Raw genomic sequence first — 14,337 nt, forward strand, 5'->3', positions numbered from 1 at the left:
GGTTAAAATTTTCTGTGGATGAAGTAAGGCTACTGAAAGGTTAAATCAATAGAAAAATATGCCCTGTTTTGGTTAAACTGGAAGGGAGGGAAATACGAGGGAAGTGGGAAGGGAATGTCATCTTCAGATAGAGAAGCTGGAATATGAGGAGGGAAACAAGATTTGGTGATGGTCCTGATGTGGAAAAATAAGAACCAAAATTGTTAAACATGGTAATGGCTAACTGTTAAGCAAAACCAGTCTCCATTCAGAAAAAAAGAGCTAACACAATGCAAATTAAACACGTTCCAGCAACATCAGTTGGTACTATTGACACCCATATTCCATAGATCTCAGGGGTCAAGCATGTGTACAGGGATAGGTAGGGAATACAGCATAGGTAAACATTCCTAAAACTCACTGGAAAATAAATAGACTTTTTTTTTTTTTTTCCCAGAACCCTGGACTTTTATTTAAAATATAAAGGAAAAGTGAATTACAGAAACACAAATGCTCAAATGCTCCCAGACAAACACTGTGCTCAGAGTTCAACAGCCAGCAGCCATTAGCTGTTGCTCATCAATTCATCACAAACGAGATGCGAGACGAGGGGTATTCTATTTTGCAGATTATGAAAAAGTCTAATCTCCTTGTCATTAGCAGCTAGATGAAGATGAAAAAGAAAATGAATGCTTTTATTTAGACTCCTGCCAATACTTTCCCTCTACTAGTAAACAAAATTGCTATTGAGTGATAGAGGCTGAACATCCCCCAAGAGAGAGTCAGTGTGTTGCCCGGGGCTGCTGCATTATTCTCGCTGACACATAAGCCAAGGAACAATATGTCAGTCCTGAACTCCAGTCTTCTGTTCTGTAAATTACCGCTCTGGTCAAGCCTGAGAGCCTGCAATCTGTTTTGCATTTGTTTTTCAGAGTGTTCTTAAATCCATATTTACAAGGTACAAAATAGGCCTAAAAGGTCTTCCACAAACATTCAGGCAGAAGCTATCAAAAGAAAGAGAGTCTGGGCCAATTCTTAGGATTTACTTTCATAGGGGGACATCTGTCAGACCATAGAGTGGTTTCTTAAGAAAGGAATACCAATCCTATAATTTGTGGCATTGAGTATGAGACTGTAAAAAATTCTGGGAACTATGCGGAAAAGAATGATTTTGTGCTATGAGGGAAGAACATCCTTCATCTTTCCCATCTCTTAGGTTTTACTGTTCCGAGATTCTTCTTCAGTCGGTCAGAACTAAATTACAAATCTCCCAGTACAGTCCTTATTCCAAAGAACTGTAGTACTGGTCCAAAGTTACATAGTGTACCAGGAACATGGTCTCCTTAACTCTTTAAAACTATTTGATGCAGTAAAGGCAGGCAGGGTTGTGTGACGTGAGTGCCGGCTGCATCCATCCCTGCACCGCGAGCTGTTCCTCCCAGCAGCATCGCTGTTTTCATACAGACCTAAACTCTTTTGAGGTCTGCAGTGCAATGCAGCCGGGTCTGATGTTTTGCCAACTCCATTTTAATTATGCTACTGTTTATTAATGTATGATTTTTGTTCTATTCAAGCCAGGAATAAATATGAATCAATCTGCACAATAATAAGTTTACCTTATTTTCCATCTATTTTGCTATTAAATCAACAAGTTAGAGATATTGTTAATTAAAGATATAATTAATGGCAAGAATATAATCAGTCATTAACATCCTTATTTGTCCTTAAAAGTATTTATAAGACATCTGTCTTTTCTATGTTGGCTTATACAGTTTTTGTTTTCCTGCCTATTTCTGCTGGATTAACTCTTTTGTCTGATAATCTTTATGTCTCCTTTCTTCAATATCAGTAAAATTCTTATAAACTTTAAAGCTTACATCAGTTCTCAAAGATCTCTCTAGCTTCCTAAAATATTTATTATATGCTGAACACACAGCTTTTCAAGCGATTATTTTACTTTCCTTGGTGTCTTTCCCTATGGCATCATTCCTTATTCCATTTACATTATACATAGGGCTACTTGTTTGCCATTGCCATCCCTTAACGCTGCCCTTTATCATCCTCTAATTCTCTTCAAAATAAGAACTACACTTTCCTTTCACTGCACAAATCCCATTAACTCTATTAGGATTTACTAATGCACATCTGAGAGTGGACAGCCACAGTGAACATGATTTCTGAGATTCCTTGCTTCATGTATATCTTTTGTACTAGTTATTATGCAGTCTGATATCATCTCCAGTGAACATACTTATTAAAAAGATATCCTGTAATAAACCTGTGAAGTTTCCCTGTGGTTTTATTTTCTTTACTCAGTATGTTACATCATTCACTACAGCATTTCAGTATAGTAATGTTTAGGGCCAGAAACAGACCATAAAACCTCATTTATATCAATCTACCTTGCTGTTTTGCATATATCTTAATATGATATTTACATCTAAATAAATTCACTAATTCTTTCTGAAGGAATCCTTTGTTTACATTAATAGTATTAATGAAACTCTGATTGTCTTCATGGAATGAAAGAAGCGAAGTTTGCTTCAAAGAAAGCATCTTTTATTTGAATAGGAAAATTAATCCTAATAGTATAAGAGCTGTAATAGTATGCACTGATTAGGGGCTAATGCCATGCACATTGTCTGCTGAAGAAATAAGAACAAAAGGGCAGAGGAGAGCCTGGTGCTGGAATGGATGGGAGGAAGGGCAATGGGCAAAGGGGTGGTTGACTAGCTGGGTCAGGAAAACTGTGGCCGAGCTAGGAAACTAAGGGGAGAGAGGCTGTGGTGAGGATAAAAATTTGAGATAATCATAGAATCATTTAGGTTGGAAAAGACCCTTAAGATCATCGAGTCCAACCGTTAACCTAGCACTGCCAAGTCCACCACTACACCATGTCCCTAAGCGCCACATCTACACGTCTTTTAAATACCTCCAGGGATGGTGACTCCACCACTTCCCTGGGCAGCTTGTTCCAATGCTTGACAACCCTTTCAGTGGAGAAATTTTTCCTAATGTCCAGTCTAAACCTCCCCTGGCACAACTTGAGGCCATTTCCTCTTGTCCTATCACTTGCTACTTGGGAGAAGAGACCAACACCCACCTCGCTACAACCTCCTTTCAGGGAGTTGTAGAGAGCAATAAGGTCTCCCCTCAGCCTCCTCTTCTCCAGACTAAACAACTCCAGTTCCCTCAGCCGCTCCTCATCAGATTTGTTCTCCAGACCCTTCACCAGCCTCGTTGCTCTTCTCTGGACACGCTCCAGCACCTCAATGTCCTTCTTGTAGTGCGGGGCCCAAAATTGAACACAGTAAAGGACAGAGAAGGACCAAGAGAATCTCTGAGAAGCTTGCAGGGAAATATGATGACTAATTACATGGCTGTCATACACTGTGAACTGCTCATAAACCAGTACTTCTGGGTGATCCTTGACTAGGTCAAAACTGGTGTTTGCAGAATTACCACAATGACATCAAATATTCTGGAGGACACAAATGCACAAAGTGTCTGAAGTGACTGTATAAAGCAAAGAGAATTGATGGGAAAATCACAGGTAACACAAAAATCATGAGGATGCAGGAGACTGCGACAAGGTGGGGAAGCTGGAGGCCCTTTCAGGGAAGTGGTGCAGGACATGGCTATCAGTGGTTGGGTGGGAGGAGGGACTGTCATGGCTGAGCAGCCAGTGAAGGCCCAGGGATGGCACATCTCAGCATCTTTTATTCTCTACACACAATCAATACACAAATCCCATTTTCTCCCAGTCCTGCAGAGTCCCTGCGAACTCAGGGACAGCACGCAGTACCATAATGACTTATTGTCCGAACCAACATCAGTATTGCTAAAATGGGGATCTGAGGTTAGGTTATGCTCCAAAATTGGAGAAATGTAAAGCAGAGAAGGGTGAAAGAATTATAGTTTCTGCTGTCAACTCTCCTACTAAAAAACCCCAGTACAGCATGTCTGCAGAAAGGACTGTCAAGGCCTGGATGGATGGATTTCTACTCACTAGTCTCTGCTTATCAAGGTATTTACTTCTAGCAGGGAGAAACCTTGTTGCTTTGCCTATATTCTCCTTGACCACGCTGCCAGTTCTGACACTGATAGCCATATATTTCCTCTCAGCTTGCCTGCACATAACTTTCATCGTGCTGGTCACTGCCAGCTCTCTGTCGCTCTGCCATCAACATGTCTTTTACTTCCTTCTCCTTTCCTTACCTGTTCTGGCCACCACAGACTGCCTTTGGCCACGGTGCGCTCACTACCCACCCGTGCTTTGAAGAGTTTCATCTGCTTATGAGGCTTTTCACCATTTTATGCTGATGACCCTGCATATTGATTTTTCTACTCTTGACTTGTGTCCATCCAGCAAGTTGCCTGTGCGAGATATCCTCACCATCCTCCTTAGCACATCCCAAATGGTGTTCCTGCCAGCACTTCTGTTCCCAAACCCCCTATACTAGTCACCGAAACACTACTCTTCCACACCCACGTTATGGGGGTACAATTTATCTCCTGTTCTGAATGCCAAATGCATTTTGGTAATTTCTCCAGATGTTTTTCCTTCCACACAGTAAAAATACTGATACATGCCTAGCTGAATCACCCTCCACCCAGATCATTATGACACTCCCTCCTGATTGCCAGCATCTGTGTTACATTTTTCTAATTCATGCATATATATAAAAGTATATATGTATGACATATATATAAATATAACTAATTCTAACTTCCCAGCTTGTTAGCTGACATCTTCAGTCACCTCTCTGAATCCCCCTTCTTACTTCCCATTAAAATATTAAAATACTGAAAACTCAAATACTGAAATTGAAAATTGAAATACTTTCCCCTCATTATCATGGAGTGTCCTGGTTTCGGCTGGGATAGGGTTAAATTTCTTCCTAGTGCTGTGTTTTGGATTTAGTATGAGGAGAATGTTGATAACACACTGATGTTTTCAGTTGTTGCTAAGTGCCCTCCTAGTCCAAGGACAGCTCCCATGCCTACTGACTGAGCTAGGTACACAAGATGGGAGGGAACATAATCAGGACAGCCAGCCCAGCTGGCCAATGGGGTATTCCATACCATGTGATGTCATGCTCAGTATATGAAGGGTAGGCGTGATCCAGGAAGTACCGATCGCTACTTGGTTATCGGTCAGTGCGGGTGGTGAGCAATTGCATTGTGCATCACTCATTTTGTATATTCTATCATTATTTATTATCATTATTCTCCCTTTTCTGTTCTATTAAACTGTCTTTATCTCAACCCACGAGTTTTTCTCACTCTTACCCTTCCGATTCTCTCCCCGTCCCATTGGGGGGCGGGGGGAGTGAGTGAGCGGCTGCGTGGTATTTGGCTGCCTGCCAGGTTAAACCACGACATGGAGGTACTATTCATACCTTATACGAATAACTCAGTATATGCTCCTGACATAATGTTCAACAGCTTCCTATTGCAAAAGCCATTGCACAGATATTCCCAAACTCATAGGAAAAAAAAATCTTATAGTTCTAATGCCTCCAAAAGATGTATTTTGGGGGATTTTCTCTTCTTTGTTAATATGACAACACATTTCTAATTATGAAATATTTATTTTAGACTGGTTGGCCCATGTTTCACTGTCTCTTTTCACATGGAAGTATCACTGGAATTTTGTGGAGAAAACTGGATCAGCACAGAAATTCCTTTCTCTCCTGTACCGAAAATGATGGATACCTTGTCTACTTCCCACTGTTTCAGTGAAGCAGGTTCAAAGCAGTGTGCTGTTTGTAGACAACAGCTCACAACAGGACATTTGTTTTTAGGTTATTCATCAAAAGGATATATATGATAAGCTGTGCAAACAATTAGATTTTTAAAGTTTGCTTAAGTCAAACATTTTGTTTAGCTATAAAAATGATCAAATGTTGTAGGTGATGGGCAAAAATTTGATGGCCTACTTTCACAAAATGGGAAGGCAGGTTCTTCATGAAGATACGTGTGAGCTGGATGGTAAACGAAGCTTTTGCTACAGGCATATTGCATTTTTTGCTTATAGTTAATACGTGAGAGTTAAAACTCAGCTTGCGGTTTTGACAAAAAACAAATGTTGGTTGTTACAGGCTGATTTCAGGTACGTGAATAATGTAATAAGATTCACTTTTGTACATTCCTCAACATTCAGTAGAGAGGACAGAGGGGTTTCCCAGAGAGCTAATGGGAAGTATGAAGCCAAAGAAAGTATCAGTTTTAAAAATATAAAGAAGATCCTGACACTAAGTTTTTTACAAAATAGCTTTCATGATGAGTTACACTGACATGCAAGTAGAATGGAAAACCACATGTGCCAGATATTTTTAATATGATGGTAGCTCTTACCTCCCTGTTCACACAGCTGTTGTGCTAAGGCATCCTTGAATATAACTTGGCCCCTATGAGTAGCTGTAGCCCTGTGAACATAAAAAAGACAACAGTAAATAATGTAGTATACTTATTTATATATGCATATGTATATCTATATGCATGACTAATCAAATTAGAAGTCCCATTCTGCTTTCTCCCTGTGCTCTTCTTTCTTCCCTCTTTTAAATTCATAAAATAATTTGTAGGGATTTTTTCTGTGCATAGCAAAAGAAAAGTTCCTAAACCAAAACGGCTAGGTTGGTAGCACAGGGATTCAATGAAGGACATGAGTAAGAGTAAGCATATCGCAAAGCTAAGCACATCAGTCTGCCTGAGAAAATGTGTCTGTCTCAGGGCAGAACAGAAGAAACGGTTGCAGAGCTGCTGCTCTGTGAAATTAATATTCACACGATCCAATAGGCAATAGCAATGACAGTACTGTTACATGCTACTGATAGAAATGTAGAGCTTGAATGGGTGTCCAGAAATGCCCTCTGGAAACAAAGGGAGAGACCAGTATGGTCACTGCTCCAGGCCTTTGTCAAACATTTCCAAAAAAGGAGCCCCTGCAACATTTCTTGGTACGCTGCATTGGGTTTTGCTGCCAATCGAGTTGTTCTTTCTTTTTATTTCCCTCATTGTCTAGAGAAACCAAAGTGGTTCACTTTCTCCTTTTTTTTTCTGTTGGGAAATCATCATCATTCTCTTATTTTTCCTCTTTTTCTCAAATTAACAAGCCCAGTACCTTCACACTGCCTGTCCTCTAGCCATTCACTTTCTGAACAATGTACCGTTGGTCTCTGGTCCGCCTCAATCTGTCTCCATCTTTGAGGAAGTGATATGCCTATAGCTGCATGTAGAGTTTCTTACTTTAGGTCTCACCAGTTTTGTCTAAAGAATAATTATTTCCCATTAATGACCTACAACTAACAGACCAGCTACCGTACCATGGAGAAAGATTTGTCATCTTGTTTTCTCTTAATCAGCAAGAGATACAATGCAATTTGATTTGTTTTTCTCCTACAGAGCTGTCATGCTAACAGTGCTGGTTATTCTTTATTTCCAGTTGCTCATTTCATCCCTCTTTTCTAAGAAGTGTAGTACTTCAAAACTTCAGTTTTACCTTGGAGATTTCAAAACCTTTTAGTATTTGCCACTGTTGCCTTTGAAGTCTGATGTCTTGCAGCCAAAGTTCTTCCAAGATCTGTCTAGACTCATACACACTCTTCATACTGTTCTTTATACTTTCTCCAAGTCGGTAATGAAAGTAATTAACATTAATGTGCTCAAGATAGATCCATATGAACTCCTTGAAATAGCCTCTCCGTTCAACAGTAAGACATTGAAAGCAACTTTGAGTGTGATTTTTCAGCCAGCTGTGTGCCCTCTCTAAGGGATCACGCCTCACTTGCTTATGAAAATGTCAGGAAGGAGCATAAAGGAATGGTCCAAAAAGAAAAGTCAAAATATGTAAATTTTTTCTTGGCTACTAGGCCAGTTACACTGACAAGGAAGGACAACAGAAGTAACACATTTAAGATTACATTTTTCAGATATGGTGGATTCTTAAGGTAAAACCCATCTGCAAACTGTCAGAGTAAACAAAAACTTCTCTGGGATCTAATTTGCTTCCTGCTCATTTAGAAGAGCTCTATTTACACCAAAGTGTGTGTCCAGAAATGCAAAACTTTGGCCACCTGATGTTCCTAGGGTTTTAAGGGCACTCTCTTCCTCTGCTCGTGGGAAGGAGAGCTGTATCGCTTTTTCTGGCTGCTTGGACTTTCAGAGGCACATGTAAAGCTGGAGCTGAGCTTTACATGTAGCAACAGTATTTTGGCCACAGTCCTGGGGTGGCATTACCAGTGTGAGGTTTTGGTTGTAGTCCCTACCATGTGCACCAGGGAAACTATTTTAGGATTTCTAACACTTCTGTGAAATATGGCAAAACATCATGCCATTGTTCTTCCTTAGCATTTCTTCATCTGCTGTCGTGACCAGTGACCATACTGAGAACAGAGTAAAATAAAAACAATCACATCGCCCCAGCACGATGTAAAGAAAGGCAAGAAAGCTGAGACCTTAAGTCTTATTTAAAGCATGAAGTAAAGTATTTCTTATATCTTTATTGTGATGAATATGCAAGAAAGCACGATCACTACATACATTTCTGCAAATTCCCTCACGGGTGTATATGTGGACACACAAGTCAGAAGGGGACCAAACAATTTCCAAAATCAAACTTGTGCCCACGTGTCTTTAAGAGGACCAAATATGGTGACTTCCTCTAGCAGATGAAATGGCAGGGCATCCCACAGCCAGCTTTGGGTCCAACCCACATGAACAGACATGTTTTGCAAACATGTTTCATTGTGGGAATTCCATGTTTTCAGAAAGAAAAAGTGGCTCACCGTGCTCCTGGGCACATACAAGAAAATGCCACACCTAAAGCACAGACGGTATTTTGTACAACATTTCTATCCCTCCCCTAGGCTGGCAGGGTGGAAGAGAGGGCTCTTTGCAGACAGTGAGAAAAAAACTTACATTAGCAGTGGACTGGGATTTCAGAGATGCTGTTTATGCAACAGCCCAGGATACAACGATGGCAACCACAGAATTCCTTTATGAGACAGATAGAAGCAAGCTCTCGAAACATGGACCACATGCAGAGGGGAGCTCAAGTATGTGTCTGAATGCAAACAAATACCAAATAATACCAATAATACCAAACTGTGTACTGTTTACTGGATCTCTGCATGCGTGTGAGAAAAAGGGGATTTGGGGAGAGAGCCAGCAGCCAGCTGAATGATCATCATCTTTCTGTGTCTATCATCCCTTGCTTGATAATGCAGAGCAGGAGCCAATTATTGCTGCTCCCTAGCAGGAGCGATCTGCACCCTGGGGACAACGGTGCCGTGCAGCAAGGGCACCGCTTCCTACGGCATAGGCTCACGTTAGCATTAGTTTTGCAATGGACATATGCATGAGTTCTGCACCGGCCGGTGCAGCTTCAGAGAATTATTAAGGGTATTGTTACTGTCAGTTTACTAGTATTATCTGCTTGTTTTTCTCTGTATTTATGCTTTATTCATGGAGCAAATGACAATAATGCAGTGCAATTATGCATGAACTAAGCTACTTTTAGAAAGAAGCGCAAAAGATACCTTTTCTGTATTGAACTTTCTTTGTTGGTGATGTTCCTACCCGACAGGTGAGATTAATGGAACAGGACTATGAATTTGGATTTTTCTCTTTTAAAAATATGTGACATATCTAAAAACATATCCATCCCTATGTGGACACTCAGGTATAAAACCTACATAATATTTATAGTAATTATAATAAAAATAATATTGGCAATGCCTGAAAAAGACCCTACTAGAGAAAGAAAATTATTCAGCTGTTTATTATAGGGTTTTGTTTTCTTGACGTGTATATTCATTAACTGATATCTATGCTGTTTTTCAAAAGTTTCTGTACAGTCTTTAATGTAGTTAAATATTGCTTAGATGAGGGATACTTACTAACTATTAATTGGTATTACTCCACACCAGTCTATAATCCCACTCTGTCGTTGTATACTATTTATTTCCAGGTGAAGGGAAGTGACTAATCAAATCTAACCTGTCAGTCAGCCCAAAGGCAAGATGCATGCTCCATGTGTCCCCAGAGGTAATTCCTCCCTAGGAATGAATCTTTCCAAAAGGGTGACAAATAAAAGAAAAATGGGAGGGAACCAGAACATCCTGACATGGTAAGTGAGAGCTTAGAAAGAAAAACAACTTAGAGGTAATAAGGTTCCTCCTTATATTAACTTCACACTTCCATTAGCCCAGATGTATTTGGCTGCTTGGGGCTGTGCAAGAGAGAGGAAAATGTATAAGTAGCAAGAGGAGGTAATCTGCTGACAGAGGAAGAAAGAGGTCTGAACACAAGACGACTGTATCAGGTGTCAAGGCTCACTGTCAGTTCAAGGCATTACTAACCCCACGCTTCAATTACGGCAATTCTGTAAAGAGTTTTGCTTCCTAAACCACAACTATTCAAGTTGAAATCGGGTGCCATAAAGACTTTAAAATTGTCTGTAACTAAAAAGTAAAAAGAGAAATATGACTTGCTGATTTTCTACTTGAACTATATATAATCCACGTCACCTGTGAAAGAGGACTTGAAGTGCCACCCTGCTCAAGTGCTAACAAGCTTAAAAACACTTTATTCGAGTGCAGTGCTGCCAGCTCCTCCGAACATAGCCTAGGTAATATCAATTTGTCCCCTGTGTGATGACACAAATTGTTCCGGGTGGTTTGGGAGAAAGAAATCCAGAGACACTTGCATACATTCATGAACCTGTAGATAGGGAGACGTCCCTCCAGCCTCCTGTTGATTAGAAGCAGCACGCTGTGCTGTGCTCCCAGGAGCAGAGGACCTGTCCCAGGCCTTCCCCTGAAGCTCTCAACATCTGGTTGTGCTCTGGGGTTCGCTCTGCCCTTACAGGGCTGCTTGGCATCTGCCCAGTGCTTTCCCTGGTGAGGGAGGGCACTGGGACAAATTCATTTGGGAGGGGTCTGGGAAAAGACTCAGGTTTCCTACAGTAAAATATCCCATCCCATGGCACTCCCAAAAAGATTTTCAACAGGACCAAGGAAAACAAGGTTATTTTTTTACCTGCATTAGCAGAGTTTAACCCTGTGCCCACCGCTAGCAGCTGCATTGCATATCTGTACGCAATGGTTCGTGACTGCTTCCACCGGAGGAAATTTAGGGTGACATCCATGCCAGCTCCAGGGAAATCAGTGACTGACTATACTAAGCTGAGACTGTTCCTCCCAAACCCTACAGTGCTGTGCCCCCAAATCAGGTCTGATCCAGTGACAGCAGGGACTGCGCTCCCTCCCTGCCGCTGCAGGGGAGATGGTTGGTGCTGGGCATCTGATGAGCCGGGGCTGGAATGGAAAACAAAGAAATGCATACCCAGTAATTGCTGTCATGGTTTTATATTGAGGTATTTTGTATTTCACATTGGATTTGCATGCATTGCTAACACACTTTCATTAACAAGCTGCATATTAAAGCAAGTGTTTTAGCTTGGGAGACCACAGCAGGGCAGGAGGGGATGTGGGACTGAGCCGTGCATTGACACTGCCTGGGCTGCCTGGCTCTGCCTGCTCCACATGTGGAAAGGATGCACGGCAGCACTGCCCAGAGGCCAGGGTAGATATTTGCCCTCTTTAGGCAAATAAACTGTGTGGGTTTTAATGCATTATTAAATTTGCATGACCATCTCTGCTTGTCCTGGTTTAGTTGTTGTCTTTTTAAAAAAAATACACACACCCCCAAATACCATTTAATTAAGAGGTCTCCAAATAAATTGAAAAGCAAGATGAGGAATAAGCCTTCTGGCGATTAAGTGCACAGGGCAGGTGTGTCCAGTCTTTCTTGGTGGGAGTGTGAAACACAGTGCTCTGCAAAGGAGGTTTAATGACCACTTGCTGTGCGCAGCAGGAGGTGAGGCCAGGCTGGTGTGCATTTTAGGCTGTGTCTCCTACCATGGCTGAAACCTCCAGTGACAATTTCTTCCAACAGCAGCCAAGACCAACATTTTAAACCTGACCAACATTTTAAACCTGACCGGGAGACGGCACCAGCATCGGGGCCAGCCGGGAAAATGCACAGAGCACTCATGGCTGTTGGTGCAGAAGGTGCTTGGGTGGGAAGCTTTCAGCTACTGGTTAAATGCCTCTGAGGTGTTTTTTCAGTTTCAGTCATCTGGCTTGACCATATTCAGCTGAAACTGCCACGGAAATCTGGCAAGTAAGATGTAATTATTTATGTAATGTTTGTTCAGGAGACTGGAATTAGCACGCTTGCTCTAAAAGCCTCGACCAGAGGTGAAAAGACTTCAGAGGGAAAGGATTAAAATGACCAGCAAAAGCTAGGGTATGTGTCAGAGGGCAAAAGAGCAATCACTTCATTTGGGGCAGCTGTCCTGGGCTGAAGTTTGTGGTTCACATTCATAAATTATGCTCCTGACTTACTTCATGGGTGAGTTAAGACTCCTTTGCCTTCATATAGAGTAAATGCAAGAGGAACGAGAGCCTCCTCACTTTCTCTCTTGTCTCTGAATTTATCTCTGGGGATTGCCCATGTGGGGAAAGGGACTCAAGAGTCAACCTAAGGGTGCGCTGAATGGCCTTATTACAATTAAAATTTTGTTAAAATTTTTTTTGAAAATAATAATAAAGTCTAAGAGACAGAAAATACAGAGCAAATGTCAAAAGCCTTCTCAGCAAGAGCCAATAAACACCAAGGAAAGAAATCAACGTCTCCTTTTGCAAATGTCTTCGGTATTAAACCAACATTTAAAGCCACATGTGTGCATTTCTGCCTATGGAAGCGAGCGCATGTGTATCCATATCGACTAGCTTTAGCTGAGACCACATTGCCATCAATGAAGCATGCATCAAAACATTGACAGGGCTGGCAGAAACTGTCACTGGGTTGGGATAAAACACACCGTGTGCAGAGATGGGCTATTTCTCCCTCCCACACACTATCTATGCACTCTGAAAAGCTAATCATAACTCTTTCAATGTTGCTAGACCCAACCTGCATCCAGCTGGTTTTGCAGAACTTTTATCTCATTCAGTGCACCCCATGCAAAACATCCATTTTTAAAACCTACAACTTCAACCGCACTTCAACCGAGGCACTTTTAAAGCGTGCAGTGGTCCGTGCACACTCTTGTGCGTTGGCCTGATGTGTACATTTTTGACTGTACACATGGTCCAGCGCACACTTATAAGACACTTACAAGACATAAGGCAGATTTTGTTGTTGCTCTTTGGCATTTAAAAAAAAAAGTTATATGCTTGAGAGACAATATGATGATTTGAGGTAAATATAAGGGGGGGAATGCTAAATGGTAACATCAGCCCAAGATGAAGTGGATTTAAGTTTTTACGGTTTAACATAGAAACCTATGCTAGGCTGTGTACCTTTAGGAAGTGTTGGTCTGATTAGGGATAGATTTAAGCACCCATTTAAGTGTTTTCTTTAACAAAGATTTGAATAAAACAAATGTCCTCAAGTAGAAAAATAAATGAGATGAACTGTATTATGAGAATGGATCTAAGGCTACAGCACTGGAAGCAGAAGGGTGCACAGGCAGCTCCAGCCCCTACACTTCAGACTTTATAAGAACTTTCTTTTGTAGTCCCAAAAACCACCAAACTTTCGTTTGGTTACAAGGTGTGAGTACAAAAGACTGTATTTTGTACATGTGCATATTTGTACAATGCATATTTACTTATGAACAGTAAATAAGCATTATGAAAGAGGAAAAAAGTAAGAATAACCAATTCAAACTGTATATAAACATTTTCATCCTCCTTTCCCTTGTATCAGAGAATACAAATATGTTTTTTTTTTAATTCTATCTAGTTTTATGTGACTGGAATGATTAGAGCTTCTTGCTGACTGAAAGCAGATTAGGACAATACTTTCTTCTCAGCTACAGGAAATACAACATTTTCATTAGTATTTTGCATTGTGTGATTATAAAGAAAAGCATATTCTATTTTTTCTACAATTTAAATAAAGGGTTATTGCAGTGGCATCTGCCAAGCAGTCAGCTCATATAAATAATAGAACAGGCATCCATTGTCTCTTTACTGACACAGTGCCAACAACTAGGTCTCTGTTTTCCACCTTTTTCAGTGTTTGGGAGAGGGTGCTCTCCTTGTCTTAGGTTTTGCAATCTATTCTACTTTATTCTCTAGGAAAACATCGATTGCATGGATTTTAAGTTTTTAATGCATTGAGTATTTATAAGAATTTAAAATCTACATTTAGCCCTAAGCTAATGATTTTATTATATCTTTTTTGTATAAAAAATACTGGTTTTCCCAAATTTTGCTTGTGTAGTCTTCTAAAGCCTATATTCAATCAAGATATCATTCAATCACCTAAATTATCCTT

At 40.7% G+C, this 14,337-nt stretch overlaps 1 protein-coding gene across 1 annotated transcript in view; it reads right to left on the reverse strand.

Moving 5' to 3' along the window:
- RELN (reelin) overlaps window positions 1-14,337 on the reverse strand; it is a 299,055-nt gene that overhangs the window by 169,663 nt on the left and 115,055 nt on the right. Inside the window, exon 4 of the mRNA XM_075144890.1 lies at window positions 6,340-6,410. Coding sequence (XP_075000991.1) covers window positions 6,340-6,410 — 71 coding nt within the window. The remainder of the gene's footprint in view (window positions 1-6,339; window positions 6,411-14,337) is intronic.

Source organism: Calonectris borealis, chromosome 1 (assembly GCF_964195595.1).
Source record: "Calonectris borealis chromosome 1, bCalBor7.hap1.2, whole genome shotgun sequence".
Taxonomy (NCBI): domain Eukaryota; kingdom Metazoa; phylum Chordata; class Aves; order Procellariiformes; family Procellariidae; genus Calonectris; species Calonectris borealis.